This window comes from Pseudopodoces humilis, chromosome 7 (genome assembly GCF_049639895.1).
Source record: "Pseudopodoces humilis isolate 2021_Gansu_Grassland_sample_001 chromosome 7, ASM4963989v1, whole genome shotgun sequence".
Classification (NCBI taxonomy): domain Eukaryota; kingdom Metazoa; phylum Chordata; class Aves; order Passeriformes; family Paridae; genus Pseudopodoces; species Pseudopodoces humilis.
This window is the reverse complement of record NC_142206.1, coordinates 13,275,683-13,295,796: the sequence shown is the minus strand read 5'-3', so window position 1 is coordinate 13,295,796 and position 20,114 is coordinate 13,275,683. Positions and strand designations below refer to the sequence as shown.

Sequence of the window (20,114 nt, the reverse complement as noted above, 5' to 3'; positions counted from 1 at the left end):
GCTGACTTGCTGAATTCTTCACTGAGCAGCAAACCTGTTAAATATATCATGCTTAAAGTACAACTCCTGATAAAGGTAGTCTGCCCAGAGTCAATGTTGCAGAGACACAGGTTTTACGTGTCCCAGCAAGTAATTTAACTGGCGACTATCCAGGAGTACAGCAGGGTAATTATAAATGGATGGATCTAAGAACACAGAAATCCTGAGTGAGATAGATAGATAGATAGATAGATAGATAGATAGATAGATAGATAGATAGATAGATAGATAGATAGATAGATGATAGATAGATATAGATAGATATAGCTAGCTAGCTATATAGATAGTTATAAATATACGCATAGTTAAGATTGTTATAATAATATATAACGTAGAAATGTTACAGATACATGTACAGATCTGTCTATTCTATATGTACCTGTGTATATGTAGAACATGCTTTTATATTTATAACATGAAATACATAGCTACACACTTATGAATACATAAGTGTATGGAAATACTTATATGTATATAAGGAAATCTGTACATGCATCTATAGATGTAGAGAAAGAGAGATTCACTTTTATTAAAAAAAAAAAAATCTAATAGAAAAGTTTCTGCTTGTTAAGATGTGTGACTTTATCATGGCAAGCACTACACACAAATTTTCACAGTCTACTTTTTAGGAGAAAACAAATTTCCCCGAAGACATCTTCAGTGTAGTTAAACATTGTTCACATGTGGACATGGTGCTGGAGAGCTAAGGAGCTACAGGTACACACCCTGAAATATTTTGCAGTTGTTTCCTGTGCAGCTGAACAGCAAAATACTGTGCTTCAAAATGGTGCACAGTAGCCTTACAGATGTAAGACCTGGAACAGAGATATTGAAAAAAGCTTTTTGTCTTCTGCTCTGATTTTGGAAGCCTATTTGGATGACTATTTTTGTAGAAATCTTTCTCTTGCTTCCTGATTACCTAACCCAATGACCAAAATTATGACAAGGGTTACTTTTTGGATCTGGCTGTCACTAGGACATGCCATTGCAGTTCACAATTTTGCAAGATTTTATTATGTTAGGCTTATCTCTTGGACCCTCTACAACCATGTCAGCCCTCATCCTTACTCTTAATTTTTTTTCTCTTTCTCTATCTCTCTTTCATTCATCTTCCAATGAATAAAAGGTGTCAGCACTAACTAGTTCCTAGTTTGAGAAAAAAGTTGCACTTCAGCTGCTCCTGCAAATTCTTTCACCCTCTGAGCAGTGATTAATATACAGGTTTAAGAAGAATATTTAAACAAAACCTGGGAAAAAAAGGAAAAGAGCAAATATGCAAGCTAATGGTGTACCCTGAGGTGAGCAAAATGCATTTTTTTAACAAGCCAAGCATAGCAAAAAAGCTATTCTATAGTGAAATTAATAATTACCAGAAAGATTTGCTAGCATTATTGTTGTATCCTTTATGAGAATAGGAGTAACATGTTTAAAAAACATGGGAAGTGTGAATCAAAGCCCAAAGATTCAAAACCATCTCTAATTTTTAATGTGAATTCTATTCATATGCCCCTGGTGCATAGACTGAAATACAGTCTGTGGATAACAACTGCCTTTAGAGTGGTGCCACTTAACCTGAAAATTGTATCTGCTCCTCTGGTAGTACAGATTTCTAATTTCCTTTACCATCCAGTTTTAACAAAGCTTTAAGGTAGGAGGGCATCTTAGTGCCACATGTAGTAGGTGCCTGGCTATAATACATGATTTCAGCTCCAGATATTTTCTGAAAGCAAGGTTTGTTTATTAACTGAACCCCATGCTGAGATTCAATCAATCTAATACAGGCTTAGTTTGAACATTCAAACGTATGCCCATACATCTTGGGCATATATCTTACATAATGATGTTGGCCCCAGACATCTTTCTGGGTTTGTTTATGTCTGTTATGGATTCCCCTCATTATCCATGCTGTTTGAGGGATTCCCTATGGATTCAGCCAGTTTATTGCATACTTTTTTAATTTTATGCCAAACCGAATGTTCTGAGTGGCAGCTCGTAGGGTAGCTCTGTTACAGCTTCCTCTCAAACTCAGAGACGAATGCTGTGATTAAGGTTAAATAAAATAATATGGAAACCAACATGCTGCAAAAGGATATGGAATGGAATGCCCCAGAAGAGGCAGGAGGGTTATAGAAGTAATGTGAACGATAAAATGTTCAGACGTTGCCCACACTTCCTACTTATTTTCCTTTTAATTATGATTAACCATTAGAGCAACAATTCGGTGGTTTACAAGATCTTCCTTATTGAGCATCCATATTAATAGCACCAGGAAAGCTCACTTATTAAATTTGACTAGAGTGAAGGGATGTTTTAATATGCCAGTCGTTGAGCACATCTGTGTGTGCACACAACTCCCAGTAACATTAACTGGAGGTGCATACACAGATTGACAGAGAATGGAGTCTTAAATATAAAAGACAAGAATGCTAAGGGCCAGAGTGTTCTTGGGAGTCTGTCCTACTGCACTGGAGTAAGTTTCTGAGGCTCTCCTCCTCAAACATTGCCCTTCTCATATTCAGTATACAGCACTCATTTAGCTCTTGTAGCAGAGTTTACTGAGAGTAATATATGGCCAGAAGGAACTCAGGCTAAAGGACAGGTTTTACTTATAAAGCCTTTGCCTTATAGAAAAGGTTGTTTTCAATCTGAAAACTCAGATTTATAAACACTTAATTCATCAATTCCCTGTGCCTTTCATTTGAAATAAACAGCCAGCAATATTATTTTAAAATAAGGCAGAAGGTGTAACAAAAATGAAGTAATGTTTTGAGAAATAGGTGATTGATGATTAAAAAACAGAGAGAGAAGGGGTGGGGGGTGTCAGTCCGGCATTCATTAGTCAGGCAAAACTTCGGTTTGAGCATGCATTAAGTCAGGAAGACCAGACAGCGTGTCTGGAAAATGATTCTTTCTTTGAGAACTAGTCTCTCAAAAATACCCCCTTGTTTCTTAAAACTAAAGGCATCCTTTGACTGACTTAGTTGTTTTATAGCTATTGATACTAGAGAAAACAAAAGAAACTTTAAAACCTGGAAACATAAACATCATTGAACCATCCCTTTTATAATAAAACAAAACAAAACAAAACAAAACAAAACAAAAAACCCAAAAAAACAAAAAAAAACACCAAAAAAAAAAAGGGGGGGGGGGGCGGGGAGGAGGTTGGTGTGGAGGGGAGAATGAAAGAAAAAGAAAGAAATCACAGTGGATGTTTTCCAGGAGGGCACATGCTACGCTGTGTAAAGGGGGCTAGTGTAACAAGAAGTCATCTATTCTTGATTTCTTGAGACAGCTAGAGCTTTGTGCCTTGTGTAGTTTCTACGTTTTAAGATCTTGTTCTGTGTAGCAGAAATAATACAATAAATGGGTTTAACCACATTTGTCTCAGCTAGACAGTCTGCTTTGTCAAAGATTGCTGGTACAACATAAACAAATTATGTGTTTGTAGTGCTTTTCAATGAAAGCCTATCTAACAGAGCGGAGATTGTGTTTCGGCAGCTGTAGATTTAATCTCCTACCTGTCAGTTAAAGCAGGCATTTCCTGAGCAGATAAGGCCTGGCTGCAGAGGAGGAAGCGGCCACAGCTGGACAAAAGGCCATTGTTAGTGGCCCGGAGCGCTGTGCGGCTCCGAGCCCGCGCTGCTCGCCCCAGCCCCATGCAGCACGCAGGAGCCAGCCCGCGGCGGCGGCTTCGGCACAGCGGCAATCGCGGCTCCGCTTTGTGCTGCGGACTCCCACCGCCTGCCACGGGAAAGCGGAGGAATCACCCCGGCTTGGAGTGAGCGCGGCGTCACTCTAACCTGAGTGCCATCATAGCATGCACGGCGAGCGGCTGTTCGCCAGCCGAAAGCGCGCCTTAAGTGGCGCTGGAGTTTTGACAAATTGGGGAAAGCCAGAAAATGGGGAAGATTGGCATTCCTTCTGGAGTGTCAGGATCCTCTGCAGAAAAGGCAGCGCAGCAGTGTGGTTTTTATATCTGAACTATAGCTGTTGCTGGAATTTTAATACCTAATGTTGTATAAGAAATACCCAGTGTTCATTTTAAATATTTCCTGTTTTCCTGCCTTATTTTACCTTTCTAATGTTTTTTATTATTTCACTATGTTTTTTTTAGATTAATCATAAATGCTGTAGAAGGTTGAGAAGCCCATAAAATCCACTGGAGCGAGTCAGTCGTGTAGGAAGCATGCAGGCTGTATGTATGTCACTGGAAGTTTACAAACTCTGGTGCTTGTTCCCAAATTTGCAATAATTACCCTGTAACAGCGGTGATAATCACCTCAGTCCTGCACTAGTTCCTTGGATCCTTTTCTGAGTAAAGATGGTCAGATCATGCCAAAATCTGAGGAATCCTAGGAAGAGATGGAACAAATTAATTTTTGCATGCAATCAATATTCTGATTTGACTTTGATCTCTCGACACAGGAGTCTTCTGCAGTAAGTTAGTTCTCCACATAATTGCCTTTGATAACCTTTGTGTTTCGCTCTAAACACTCCATAAACATCATATGATTTCTGGAACTTATCTAGGTTACGATTCTGCATTAAATATCTTTCAAAAATATACAGGAGCAGGAATATTCTCACTAGATGTGAGCAACTCCCTTGACCTAGTCTCTGGAATATTATGCATTTAGGCTTGAGGAAAAATAGCAACACTTGCCTCTCCTTCTCTTTGAATTTATTCTTTATTATAAATACCAGTAGAAATCAACCACAAGACTGGGAAGAATGGAAAAAGTGTCTCATTTTTGCACCCCTGCCTCACCTCCACCCTTGTGTCCTGCCATTATGCGAGTGTTGGAGGGCTATGCAACTATGCAGGGCTGGCATGGACCAGCTCAAAACTCCCTCCTGGTTTTCCGACAGGGTGTCCTATGTCAGCCCTAGCCTCAAGTTGCTCTTGGTACAAGTGTGTGGTGAGACTTAAAGGTTTGCAGGCAGCAGATTATAATGGAATTGGTTCCTGTCCACTATGCATCATCACTTCTGCCACTGGAAAAAAAATCCAGGCCTGCTTGAGAGTCCTCCTGTGTAAGCCGTACGTGTAATACTCTCTCCTGAATGGGTCTTTGAGCTTGAATTAATTAATACCTTTAAAGTATGTAGTAGATCTAAGGCCTTGTGTAGTGACATTTTAATGTAGTTACAAATATTGGGCTATCAGTGAAAATATAGAAAGCTTTAAAAAGAATATGCTGCTCAAGACAGAATTCTTCCCACAGTGAAGAAAATGTCAGAATTCTCATTTTCATCAGTGTCCCCCTGAATTTCAGATATATTCTATATTTCTTTAAATATGTTCTATTTTGTTGCACCCTTTTTTAGCTTTACAGTGCAGAAAAATTTTTGATCAGAGCCATTGAAAGATATTTTTATTTTTATTCCTACTTCTGCTGGACATTCTCTTTAAAGTGAAAGACAATCAATCCTTTAGTAACCATCAGTTTTGTGGTCTGACATGATTTTTTTATACCATACATTGAGGGAATTAGTTTCATGTTAATAACTAATGGTTAGTATTAAAGTAAAAAAAAAAATTTGTCTTGAGAAGATGGATGGGGAGAAAGTCTATCCAAAAGTAGCAATACCAAACACAAATTTTGAAGCATCTCTTGCTCTAAATATTTCCACCAACAGGAAATGTCAGTGTACTCCAAAAAAATCTTGCACGTTTTGATATCACCATAAAAACATAAGTTAATAAGGAGTTTCTAACATAATTTATATTTAGATTTGAGCTAAAGTAATGGAGCTTTCGTGTATAAAAAATATCAACAAGTATCATTAGGCTGCAATATTTTTCTTATTTTGGCATGAATAAGACAAGGTGCAAATGAGAAACATACATCTTCACTAGTCTTTGGAAATATCTGAAGTAATTGACTTGCTCAGTCTTCTGTGATGGCCCAGTGACCACTAACTGTGACAATTTGCATAATAGTCAACTCTTCACTTCTGTAGAGATAACTGTTTGTATCTGATTAAAATTAGGACTGTTTCAGTTCTCTTGACTTTTCCAGAAGTTGCAGTAATAGAGATTTGCTGTTATGCTTTAACCAAACAAATGCACACATGGGGATAACAATATGCTGAGTTTATGCAGATTTTACAACACAAATCTGAATAAAATACCCACTAATAGACCCTTAAGGAGTAATAAACACACATGAATTTTCCTTAGTTGCACTTTAAAGTGATTTTAACATACTACTAGACCTTAACAATAATATTTAATTGACAAGATTATGCATTTGTATGGATTGAAAAGGTGGTAGATCTCTAATTCCAAATGAACCATAAATTCACTTTTGCATAACATGTTTTATTTATTTCTCTGTAGCAGAGATGTTCTCCATCCCTCCTAGTGAGAGTTTCTTAAAATACAGACAATTTAAATAGATTTAATTACCATTTATCATACTTCTAACTTCATGAGATCATCCTTAGTTCAGTTCTATATTTCCAGATAGTTAAGGAGCTAGATAAAAACAGGGCAACATAGTGAGAAGCTAATAGAAATGAAATGATTTCTAGTGTTTGAAACTGTTCTGTTTTCAGTGATGTTGTCAGTATCTTTCTGTAGCTTCCTTCTTGATTCCCCAAGGAGTTGGATTTTAAGTTTATTTCAGTTCAACTTTCAAAGTGGTGAGGAAAAAACATAATAAAAAATAGGGATGCTCTGTTTTGCTGTATGATCACGGTTGCAATTTTCACATTAATGTTGTGGCCACTGCAGTAGACTTAAATCTCCAAATCATGCTGATGCATTGGACAAATGGAAAAAAATGATAGGGAAAAGAAAGAAAATAGCAGTTACAATCCCTTTACAAATTCAGTAGTGGGCTACATATTTTTTCAATAGTGTTTCCAGTCTGAAATATTCTCACTTTGCAAGTCTATGATATCTTTTTTACAGTTTATTTGCCAACACTTCCCCTGGGATCCCATTGGCAGACATTTTCTTTGTGGCTCATGTACTTTAACTGAGAGGAAACATTTTTCAATTATACTGTAGATAATTAGATGGCAGATAAATTATAACAAAATATACCTCCCAATACAGATAGATCTCCAGTGGTTCTGTATTGCTATCAGGAACAGAAAAAAGTCTCTGAGTAATTTTCAATGTGGGAGTTATATTGACATGATTTTTAGTATCCTAGCTATAACACAGTGATTGGTGGATACTTTGGATCTTAAGGATCCCATCTTTCTCCAGTTGCCTTTCCTCCTCATGCCAAGCCACAGGTACTTCCCAGGGATTATTTGCTAGAGGGGATTTCTCAGTGAAGTGTTTGGGTCCACCCTCACATATTACCTTTACATCAGGGGACGCTGATGGCTAACATTGATGGCCATTAAGCCAAAGTCTGGGGAGTTTACATTTCTGTGCCCAGAGCAAAAGGCTTGGCATGCTTGCACACAAAGTACTCAGATCCTTCATAGATGAACTGGACAACTAACCCGGCCTTGTGGTCACCTTGCTTCACCAGAACAGCGCAAGTAAAACAGCTACACCATTCAACTGTAACCAGAGACACTTCCAAAACCAATTTTTATCATACAATTCCTCTGCAGTTTTCCTAAACAGATCACTTATGGGACCATGAAAAAGGGTCAGTGATGGCATGAGTTCATTACAATATTGGCAGAGTTGGGGAGGAGATTTAAGCTCATACCTGCAGAAATCTAAGCATTTAGCTGCTTTCAACATTTATACAGTCCCTCTGACTTTCACATATTAAGTTTTCATAAAAGAAGTCTCTGTTTCTTTACATGCTGTTTGTGTTCTTGCAGCATCCCCCCAAATGACTTAGTCAAAATAAAATTTAAACTATCAAAACTTCTAAGATTTCTTCTCTTAAAAAAATCAACAAAGCCCAACACTAATTATCAAAGTAAATAAAAATCTAATAGTGATATAAAAGTAGCTGTGCCACATATTGCATAGAGACTATTTAAAATGTAGCTGACGTGAATACATATCATATACAGGATATTTAAGGTCTTGCACTAATAGTTCTGGGAGAACAAGCACTTCTTTCAGTGCTAAAATATAGCCTGTTGAGCTATCAGTTATGGCCACTACATTCTATCATATAAATATATTTTGAGCAGTCTGAAAATGTGCATCCTTAGTTGATATATTGCCATTACCTGGAAATCTATTACATTGTAGTTTCTAAATGAGAGACTAGAAAATTTCCAACACATTTTTACTATGGAAATTCAAAGCTCCATGAGTACTTAGGTTAAAGTTGTAGTCTGGGTGTACCAATTACTCAGAAAGTCATAGGTAGAAATTAGAATTTAAACCATGAAAAGTCTAAACCTCCCTGTTTACAACTCTCTGTGAACAACTTAGGTTCTCACAGTGGCTGCAACATCACACGAAGAAAAGGTTCTATTCATCGTATACTAAAGAAGAAAAGTCAATTCAGTAAATTCAAAGATTGGTTTCTCAGCTAACTTGTGTTGGAGTATGTTAGATTCAAAACAAATCTCAATACTTCCACAGTTTGAGAACTGTATCCAGTGATCTAGTTGGTTGAGGAAGGGGGTATGGTTTTAAATAGCAATGCTGGATTATTGTAGGCAGTTAGAGCATGTTTACCCATTCACACTACTTTGTACTAGTAATGGATATAATAAAAAAGAAAAAAAGTTTTAAAGAAGGGATAAAATATTATAAAGATTGTGCTTACTCTCTCGCAAAAAGATCTCACTTTTGCTCTTCACTGAAGTAGATTGTGCAGAGAGAGGTGACTTGAAAGTTTGATCTTCTAAAGGAGGAGGAATTAATCTGCCATTATAGGGTGGGATTACCTCTCTTGAAACCTGTGATCCTCACAGCTAAGCAGAAATGTGTGAGCTTCATCTTTGCTTGCAAGTCTGCCACCCTTTTCTCTGAATGCCTTTACTTCTTCACTTGCAGTGTTGCTGTAGAGGCAGCTTTGGTTTTTAAAGATAAAACTCTTCCTCTTCAATCTCACTAAATGTGCTGTGCTCCTTATCCAAAAGAGGCAGATCATTTTAATTCAAAGTATTATTTTTGTATAAGATATCACTCTGGCTTACATTTTCCATGTAAAACGACATCAATGACTTTTTAACAAGGAGGATTGTTCAGCAAACTTCTGAGATTATCACAAAACTGTGGGACAAAGCACTGCAGATTTGCCCAGTTTAATCAAACAGGTCACCAGCTTTTATTATTTCAGGGAGAATCAAATTGGAAGTTGCTTCTTGAACTAATCAGGGCTGATTTGCTCTAAAGTTGCTTCCTGACTTAGATCTCAGACAAGGAAGTGCTGTAATCAGTTTCCAAGGGCTGTCAGAGTTGTGATGGGATATTAAAGGAATGGTACACTACCTTTAAAGTGTTCCCTAATCTTGGAAGATTTTTTGTGTTTAACACAGTTAAACCTGAGCTTGTTGTATAGATACAAAGATTAATTTAATGAGGTAGCTTTATGTAAATCAAACGTACTTGAGGTAGCAGAACTGATTTTTTGAGAGAATATATTCCAGTCTCCTCCAGAGTTTGTACATTCAGTTAAAAATACAGACTGGCAGAATTGTTCCAAATCAAACATTTACTACCCATCAGAATAAAAAAAGCCCAACCAAACCTAACCCCCCAAAAAACTATCCAAAAACACCCTTTAAAAAAAACCAAAAAAAAATCAACCAAAAAACTTCATGAAGGAGAAAATGAGTCCCCCTGAGTGTCTCTGTTTGCATATTATCCCATAGCATAGGCTCTGCCAAGTTACTCTCTGACTGACTGCTGCAGATGCTCTTTCTCTAGTATTCTGAGTGAGATCTTTAGTGCAAGTCTTTGGGGACAAACAATAGCACCTGTTCCTCACAAGATAGCAGCCCAGTTAGTTCATTCATGTATCTTTAATGAAGCTCTGGGGCAGATGGCAAAAAATGGCATCATCAACGACTTAGCACAGAGGAGACAAAAGGGGAAAGTGTCGATCCAACAATGCGCTATTTTTACGAATGGGAAGAGACACAGTCAGAGTGTTTCTTGGGCATCTGCTCCCGTCTTGGTTTTCAGAAAGACCTGAGGAACATCTCAGCAATTAAAATTTCTGGGCATGTAGCCGATTTTATGAAGTACACCAATCAACCCCTTCTCCTAATTTCTCCCCCCTCAGTAAAATCAAACCCATCATCTTCATAATAATAAAATTCTCAGGGATAGAAACTCAAAAAAAAAAAAAAAAGGAGTTAACTAGATTTTTTTACATTAATTTTATATATTTAATAATTCTGTGATCCATGATACTTTTACATTCTCTTCCTTTTCAGTGCTTATTTGTACTTTTCAGTTGACCTGTGATGAAAATGGACCCCTGCATATGTAATAATTCTGTGTGAAACCAACATTTACATAGGAATAGTATTTCATATATGCTAGAGAGAATACCTGTGGGAGGGAATGGTGGCCTTTCAGTATGAGGTTTTTTTAAGTCTCTTAATTGGAAATCCAAACTTATAGCCTAAATGTAACCTTTAGTCAAAGTTATGCTGGTTTATATAGACTGAAGACCTGCTTCTGAATCCAGAGTAGGAAGAACAGCGGATAGCCAGAACCTGAAATGGTAATTCCCCACACTCATAGAAGTGCTTTTATTTGAGAGTTTAAACAAAACCTGTACAGCTGAGTAGATCAAAATCTACAGGAATGCATTGTAGGATTTGGTTGTGATATGTTTCAAATTATCTTTATGACACAATGGAGTAAAATATTGCAGTGAATATGTTTGTGCCTTCACTCAAACCACAGCACTCTGATCTTTTCTGTGTCTTGTGAGACTGTGTTGGAGTCTTGTACCTTTGCGGCCCCATGTAAATTCTTTATGTGGAGGATATTTCTTATGATTTTGGCTCCATTTGTTATTTAGGAACTACTGCAAATTTTTGCAAATTGCATTGCATTGAATTTCTTCCAGTGTAGTTGCTTCTATCAGACAAAGCCTGTGGTTTTCCTCTGCTGTCCTCTTGTAGAGACAGTGTATAGAAACACCATGCAGGAAAACCAGCACCATTTTATCAGACCTGAATGCCTGTTCTGGGCACATGGGGATCAACTTCAATATGACCAAGTTTAATGCATAACCTAAAACACACAGCCAGGCTTACCTCAGCTAAAATGAGAGAAATAGCTGCGTAAAGCTAGTTTCTTTCACGCCCCAGTGCCATTGCAGTAATTGCACAAAGACCTTTTTATTATAAGTTGATTTTCCTGAGGAATGGATTCAAAAAATACTGTAAAGTGTTTATTTTTTACTTGACCTTTATTAACCTCCATCTTAAGGTTTTCCCAAGAGAAGAGTTGTTGGTAAATTAACCCTCATAGAGACACACAGTAGCATTTCTGCACTGCATCAGTGGTTGTGAAAGAAATGGGGATATGACAAGAAAATTTGGCACTATTTAAACAATGTCATAGGTCAACATATGGGATTTAACCAAAAAAGTTTTTTAGGAATTCAATGCAAAAAATTGCTTGAAGTGTACTTTAAGTTTTTAATAGTGTTTAATTCCACTAATTAATGGTATGATGAGGGGAAATTTTTTTTTTCTGCCTAAAACCCCTTTTTTTCCTACATTTACCAGCTTTGATATATAGAGCATTAAATGTTTGCTTAACTGCTAATCAGAAAAATTGTAGTCAAACCCTTGGGTATGTCTGGGGTTAAGGAATGATGGATAAAAACTCTTTGAGGTCCTAGCCACTGTCTCTGAAACACAGGTACTGTAAATTAAGGAACTAGGAAATGATCATGTGGATTTAGCTAGCATCATCCTATCACATAATTTTCTATATGTTGACTATAAATACTAGTATAAGGAACAGAAATTTTTTTCCTTGTACGTGTTTGTGGTTTTTCGATACATTTATTATGGTCAAATTAAATTTGATATAGTAGATTTTGTTCTGGAATGGTCTCTGAATGCAGCTCCATAATTACCAAGCTACATGATAGTGCATAAAGCTATAAAACGCTTAGACAGACAAGCAATTTATTTCTTATAGTGAGGTGTGTGTGGCAGAGTATGTTAGTTTATTTAGGAGCCAAGATGTTGGAGGCTTAAATTTTAAGAATTGTGATGTTGACTAGAAAACTCTTTAGTACTCTGGTGAGACTTTGAAATAACATACCTGAGTTGTTATTTATGTGAACAATACATGTTGCAAGATCTCAGAATTAAAATTTCCCTAAGGTTACTAAAATCTTAACATCAAAGTAGATACTGCAGTGTTAGGTGCTTCTGAATGCTCGTCGCTGTACTGTCTGTGACCAAAGATGAGAAAACTTGTGGAAAATTAATAGAAATACATACCACACTACTTTTAGAATAAAAACTTTGGTATGTTTTGTACTTTTTTACCTTGTGCCAGGACAGGGAATATTAGTTGAAAACAAAAAAAGTAATAGAGGACCAGGAAGAAGTAGGGAAACGTGCAGTTCACTGAGACTGTTACACCTTTGACACTGAGGGAAAACAATGTTTGTGAGGGCTTTGATGTGATAATGTGAAGTTGGCAGGGATTGCATTAAGGCGAAGGTTCTATGGGACTGTGTGAACACAAGAACACTATCAGTGCCGGAGAAATACCTGTCAAGACAAATTTGTGCTATTTCTGATCAGAGGCTCTCTTCTGTTTAGCAGGTTCAGGGTCACATGCCTCCGCTCATGATCCCAATTTTTCCACACGACCAGCGGACACTGGCAGCGGCTGCTGCAGCCCAGCAGGGATTCCTCTTCCCCCCAGGAATAACTTACAAGCCAGGTAAGCTCACAGAGATGTAAGGCTATTGCACATTTTATGATGTTAACTGTCGCTTCTTGTGTGATCTGTCTCATTCAGATGATACACAACAGGCATAGCTGGTCGGAAGTTATGTGGAGCTTTTGCAACTCCACTTCAAAAAAACTTCTGGGTTGGAGGAGGTGGATGGACTATTGGTTATTCAACATCATGATTTTTTTAAACTTAATTTCCACAAAGGCATTTGCTTTAAATACAGTGGCCCACTTACCTAGCAATTTGCATCTGGTCTTCCTTGTACAACAGCTATATGTCTTTAATTAATTCTGTTATCTTCAGTATATTTGTGTTTTGTGGCACAATTCTTAATATTTTGTTTGATTCCAACCTGGTTAATAACAGGTTTCAGTAGTTCAATTCCACTCATCATTCAGACTCCTAACAGGTCACATAACCTTGCAGTGCAATATGTTTTGAAATGATTTAGCAAATATTATGATTTCTTTCTTTTTTTCCTCTGAGTTTACAGGACTCCTGGGGAATTCAATTAGGGATATAATAGTTTGAAGCCACTTTCAGAGTCTCCTTGTAAACAGGGCTTTAAATGTTTAAAGACACTTTGCCAAAGGAATTCAATGTAGCAAGATATTTAAGTAAATAAAAGTCAACCTTATTTTCATTTGTACATTCTTTGTAAGTTACCTCAGTCCAGAAACAGCAACCTTATTTTGCTCATTAATATATTCTCTGTCAAGCTGCCTTTAGAACATTAACCTGATAACTAATAACTACAAAACATAAATAACTGTTTATTTTTTTATTCATTAAATATGAAGCATGCAAAGTAAAGCATTGATCTTGCTCCCACTGATGTTAGTGGTGCTTTTGCTGTTGACTGCAACAGGAATGGGATCGAATCCAAAGTAAAGCCTCATAATGGATGATGTAAACAGCTTGCTAATTAAAAGCCAGGTTGAACCTAGGCTCTCTGCTAGCAAGTTTACTTAATATCAAATGAAGCAGGGGTAAGCAGGATTTCAGCAAGTATTTTCGTTTGTCCCATTCCCTTCTTCTCTTTAGTCCAGAAACTTTCCTCTTTAAACACGGGTTCTCTGTCTAGTTATCTTATTTTCAGGTTTTGAAATCCTGAAGTTCTTTTCTGATTTGACAAACGGATGCACTGTGTGCTGGAACTAGTTACTAGGGTTCTGAAAGGCAGGTAGCTCTAGATGGCAGAGAATGAGGGTTATTCACACCCGCCACTACCTCACAAAACTTAGGGACCAAGGACAAAGGCTTGCCAGTTGTGGAAATTGCCTACTACCCCCTGACTACATCTTACTTCTCACAGACTAGAGAAAGCACATGCTTTCCTTGCTTTTCCTATTTTAATCTGAGATGTTTCTGAGTAGTGACTGTTAGTGACTCAGCTGATGGTTGTGCTGCCCCCTGAAAGGCTTTATGTTCAATCATGTTGTGTTAATTCTGGCTCTGTAGACTTGGTACAAAAATGACTTAAGAGTTACAAGCACGTTTTCCTGAACACAACCAATTTTCTATACTTATTCTACAGTGTTCCTTATAATACCTGTCTAACTTGATCCTATTGGCCTCCTAACAGGAGGTGATGCAGCTTTAGAGCATTTTCTTCCCAGAATGCAGAAAGAGAGATGTGTAACAAAAGTTAGAAGAATTAAATGCAGATAGAAGTCTAGGCCTAGATATCTTGGAACACAGTGAAATTCTTTGCTGTTGTTAGTGGTTTTATTCAAGATGATGGTAGTAAAAGGCCAGAAGTTACAGTGATCTGATTACAACTAACGGCTTTAAAGAAGTTAGAATATTTGTATCTTTAATATATACATTAAATTCTACTACATATGTGGCAAAGGTAGCTGGGCAGAACAGTAGCTTCTGTCAGAGACACATGATAAAAAAAATATGCTGTAACTACACTTGGTATTGATTAATTCCTATTTTTGGCACTCTCGGTACAGTAGTTAAGGAATTAATGAAACTGGAGATTAAGATATACTCTTTCATAGAGAGGGTTCTTCAAAGTCATTTCTGAGGAATATTTATGAACTTGACTGCTACTACCTTTACTCTTCTACTTTTGTGAGAAATAAAACTTTCACCTGCAGAACTGTCATTTTAGACTTGCTCCTACTTCTGAGGGAAGACAGGAGATGCACTGACCCTTCAGACACTTACCATTTTCTTTTAGGTTGCATGTTTAACTTCTATTTCATTTTACTACATTTTGACGTCGGCAAGACGGTTTTGACCCTGCCAGTTCTACCTGACATTCAGAAAATACAGTATGAGGCATTTCAATTATAGGAGCAGTGGGGAGTAAGTACATTTGAAACTGACTGTGTCATTTAGGGAAAATGTTGAATACTGTGTGCACAGTCACTTAATTTGCTTTGCCTGCAAAACAGGCTAGATAAAAGCTGGCTCCAAAGTGGGAGCAGTGCATCAGTGTTAGCATGACAGGACAGGCAAGATGAGAAGTCCTGCCTTGGTGTACAAGCAGGGGTATGATTATGTGTCCATGTCCATGCAGAAATATCTTCCTGGCCTAAATTTGGAACCAATTTCATGGCTGTTTAGTTCAGTGTCAAGGTAGCAGTTGCTGAGTACTGTTGCAGATTTGCACACAAAGGCTAGGCCTTGGAGGAATAAAATTATATTCCTTTATAGCATAGAGTAGTTCATACTACTCAATGAAGGTCCTTTAGAAGAGAGAAGAATTTATTAGGTTCTGAGGCCCTTCCAGTACATGTCTTGCTGTTCACGAGCTTCTGAGCTCAGCAAATCATTATGAGCAGAAAACTTAAGGACTTGCTGATACACAGCTGTGATAAAGCCTGACAGGAGAAACTTTCCTTCTGCGTGGCAGAATCTATAACACTGTGATGGCTGTAACCCTTCCCCCACCTCCCCCCCCAGTATTTTGGAGCTCTAGGAGGTGAAACAGGCCAAAGTTAGCAAGTGCTGATGACAAGTAATAATTGCATTAAAAAAAAATTCCCAAAGTCCCATGCTTCCTTATGTATCTCAAAGTCATGTAATATAATTTTCCGGCATGGTAAGTACTAATTGAGAAATCAGAGCTGCATAGACCACCTAATTAATTTTTTATACATATTTCAGTATTTATACTGTATACCAGATTAATTAAAACTTTAGGGCGCTGTGCATCTCAAATGACTGTTGTGACTATTGACCTGCAGGCATTTGACAAGCCTCGTAGAGTACCTGGTTGTGGGGGTTGCCACTTATTCCAGTGGGAAGCTGAGAGTGGCAGCTGTTAGGAAGCTAATACTTGCCCAGAGATGCTACGCAGTTAATAGAATTATTTTGCATTCAGAGTACAGCAAAGCAACTGCGCTGGCTTTCTGACTGTGACCACCACACTTACTGCTTGGAACAGGTGGGCAACATGGGTACCATTATACCTCCTCTCCCACTGCAAATTTTCCTTAATTTAACCAGCCACATGCATCCTGAAAAACTTAGTGGGCTAGAGTATCCTTCAGCGTGATTAGTGTGTCCCCATTAGTGCCCTCGATCAAGAGGACAAAGCAGTGAGTAGGCTGAAGATAAGGAAGGACAGTTTCCTCCTCCATCTTTCAGTGACTAAAACATTAATTCAATCAAATCTTGTGGCTGAGAGGGAACAGGGAAGGAGGATGATGATGGAGTAAAGATATAAAGCAATCAATTCTTTGGTAGGAGCCAGACCATAAGTTGAGCAGATCTCAAATAGAGCTATGGTTTGCTCTAAGCCGAGAATGGGAGGGCAGATGTCCATGCCAGCTGCATAATGGCAGTCTGCGAGACTTAAAATATATATGATCACTTTTGCTTAAAAATGTCCTGCAAATACTTTGTATAGTACCATTTCTTTACTACATCTGGAAAATATCTCTGAAAAAGATTATTGATTATTATAGACATTGAATAGATTGAAACTCAATTTAGACAGGCTTGTTGACTGGTATGCTGCAGTGTATTTTCAAAGCTTTTTTTCATATTTCATACAAGAATGATATAAATCTCATGATTAGAGTGGCTAAGAAACAGCCCGTATCTACCTGCCTGGGTCATTTGGCTTTATGCACAAAAATAGCTTACAAGAGATTTTGCTATGCTGCAATGCAACATGAAAGTCAAAAGTGTTTTCCTAGGCTGGTGGCAGAAACAGTCAACATTTTGGCCTGATTCTGTTTCTAGTTGCACCGGGGCAAATCAGAGAAAGTAATATTATTAGGCAGAGCATGACAAACAGAACTCTCAGGCTTATTGTCATCAGGCTGGACTTCAGAACATTCCAATACTGTGAAATATTGTCATCAAACTAATTAAACTCCTTGATTACTATAGCTAATCCACATAACTCACATAATCTTAGATGTGCTGGATTTCTCTGATATCCGACATTGCAATTTCCATTTGGAATAGGTCTTTCAGAAGTTTTTTTACTAAAACTCTAAGGTGTTTTAGATTTTCCATATCTAAATATTTTTTAGGTGAGTAAGTAGATTGCTCTTCCTCCTGGCAAGTGAAATCAGGAGCCACACACCGAAGCCACTTTGGTGTTTTTGCATGCCTTCAGGAATCTATTGTTTAATGGAAGTTCCCCAGGACTGAGTTAATGGCTGTCATGTGTCCCCTGTTGAGTTTTACTTGGTTGAAACAAGGACTTTGTAACCTCAGGATTTGTAGCATTCATATGTACTTCAGTCCTAAGTATTGATGTAAAAGCCGGAAATGATGGCAGGCAGCTGGCTATTGTTAGGTAGGACTTTGCACAGAAATGTGCAAATTTCATAATTTTTCAAATATTACATGCACACAGAAAATTGTGGGGGAAACAGGTTTTGCTGCAATATGAGAATGTCAATAAGGCAGAGCCACAGCAAACCCTACACTGGACAAAGGCATAACTCAAGCAGTGCAATCGGACAGGGGAGATGCTACATAGTATTCCATTAGCCAGTTACCTCTGTTAACATCCTCCTCAACCCTGATGGCTCTGGACAAGCAAAATTTGTGCCCTGTGTGGGAATACCGTGGGAGTGTCCACCTCTATCCCTGCAGAATCCCAACAGCACCTGAGGTACTCTTTGCTCAGTCTGTTCATTGTCTGGAAGGATAGGGCCCTGGAATTGCTGATCTCTTGCAGCTCTTCCAACTCAATTTCCTCTCATTCTGTGAGTGTGAAGAGACATATTTCAAGTTACAGTCCCAAAACGTGGGAAACGTCATCAATCCAAAAGCTTTGTAACTCAGATGAGGAGAGTCAGCTTATGTCTTAAAATTGTGTTTTAGGAAAGATGGGTAATAAAGCAACACCTTCCCCCTACTCTGGGTCTCACGAAAGCCAGATATTCTTCTTTCCTCACAGTTCACAAAGCCTTGATCCGGAAGGTAAGTCTATACATCTCATAAATAAAGTCTGCTAAGCTTCATCTTTTCATCCAAGACAAAAAGAAACATTTACATTATTTCTGTGTAGAATAACACAGCACAATTGCTCACTGCTTTTATTCATTTGGAAATGTTGCTCAACCTGACAAATGAAACAGAAGTCTGGCATAATTTTCCATGGCTTGTAAACACCAATTTATATATAAACAACAGCAGCCAAATGTAAATAGACAATCAGCACAGCAAGGAGATTGAAAAGATCAGTTTGCAAAACATGACAGATTTTCTTCTTCCAGCATTCTTCTCACTTCTGGTTATCAAAGGCCAGCACACACCAGTACCTAAGGCAGACCTGTTTGAACATGTTCTCCTGCCTTTTGTACAAATTTAAAAGAGTGGATCCTCACGCAAGCATTCCAAATCAAGAAACAAGTTTGAAAAAAAATTTGCTACAAGACCCTGACTGATTTCTTGCCAAGACAGCTATGGAGGAGCTTCTTGATCCATTCTTGAACTGAAAAAATGAGAGGGGGAAATATGTACCTCTGTAATTAAAAATTAAAACCAGAGCATTCCTTGCATACTCAATTTGCTGAAGGGAGAAAGAAGTACCTTTGCTCTGCTTTTACTCCTCAGTGTCAACAAAGTACTCCAGAGCTGAAGTATTAATTTTTCTTCTCAGCACAAAGATGCTGTTGACATACCAGGACTTAGCCATAATTTAATACATTAAAATGAGGGCAAAAAGGGATAGTATTGAGTTTTAATAACAGATAAATGGTATAAGTGTGTAATTATTCTTCCTTCAACAAAAGGCAGCACTGTAGCCAGCAGGTGAGCAAGAGAACACTACAGGGTGTGGTGAAGACACTATTAAATTAACTGTGAAGCCAAAAACACTGTGTGTGTGCCCATGTGCGCATGTGGGTATAAAATATCTGGCTATTTCAAACCATAGGAGCATGACAGCTGTGAAAAAGGAGTGCCGCAGGGAATTCTTTAGAGTTTGCTTTTTTTTTTAAAATATGTTTGACATGGAAAATGTTTTAGTACAAATAAAGCAACTGGTATTGAACTTAAAAAGTGTATGCGGAGGGGGAGGGAGAAGGAAGAGATTGCTGTGTGGAACAGGGATGAATAATTCATGATATTTAAAGAAAGAATGCCTCCAAAATGTTCTGCAAGGCAGTCCATGCTGATAAGTTGGATGGTTATTTTCCCCCCCATTTAAAGCATCATTAATTCAACATCTTTGTGATTTTTTAAAAAAACCCTTGTAAAATATTTCTGAAAGAAACATTATTTAACTTAGATTAGGATCTTATTTATTCATATAATTTCATATAAATATCAAAGAGATGAGTGGAATTATTTAACCATAAAAAGACAGCTTAAGTACTTTAGGAAAATAATCTAAAAGTCTTTTTTGTTGGTTTTGTTTTTTAAAGAAAAAAATCCCAACATCATCGCACACCAAATCAACCTCATGGAATAGGGAAAATAAGAGGAGATATTTTGAACATTACTCCATAGGACACCAGTACAATATAATGTTAGTGAATGCATTGTAGCAGAGCTCCATATGCAATCAGAATCCAATTGTTACTGGACTGTGTACAAGCACATACTGTGCTCAATGGCCTGGTGAGGTATTATGGATATGATGCAAAGAGACCTTGTGGATTAGACATGTACAATTTATTAAAAAAGTGGAACAACTGAATATTTTAACTGAGCTGGATACAGTAGGACTTCAAGTGGTAAAAATAAAGAGTTTGGAGGAATCTGGTGACTGCAAAGACTTCAGTTACTATTTTCTTGAGGGGGTTGACAAAAAAAA

General features: G+C 37.7%; 1 protein-coding gene across 11 annotated transcripts in view; it reads left to right on the top strand.

Moving 5' to 3' along the window:
* The window catches only part of SOX6 (SRY-box transcription factor 6), a 372,529-nt gene that overhangs the window by 260,016 nt on the left and 92,399 nt on the right, over positions 1–20,114 (top strand). For 8 of the 11 annotated variants that reach the window (XM_088057366.1, XM_088057365.1, XM_088057364.1 and 5 more), the window contains one exon: positions 12,733–12,856. In XM_088057366.1, the coding sequence (XP_087913492.1) occupies positions 12,733–12,856 (124 nt within the window). Of the gene's footprint in view, positions 1–12,732; positions 12,857–18,175; positions 18,275–20,114 lie in introns of all 11 variants that reach the window. The other 3 variants (XM_088057369.1, XM_014252009.2, XM_088057370.1) reach the window with 2 other exon arrangements.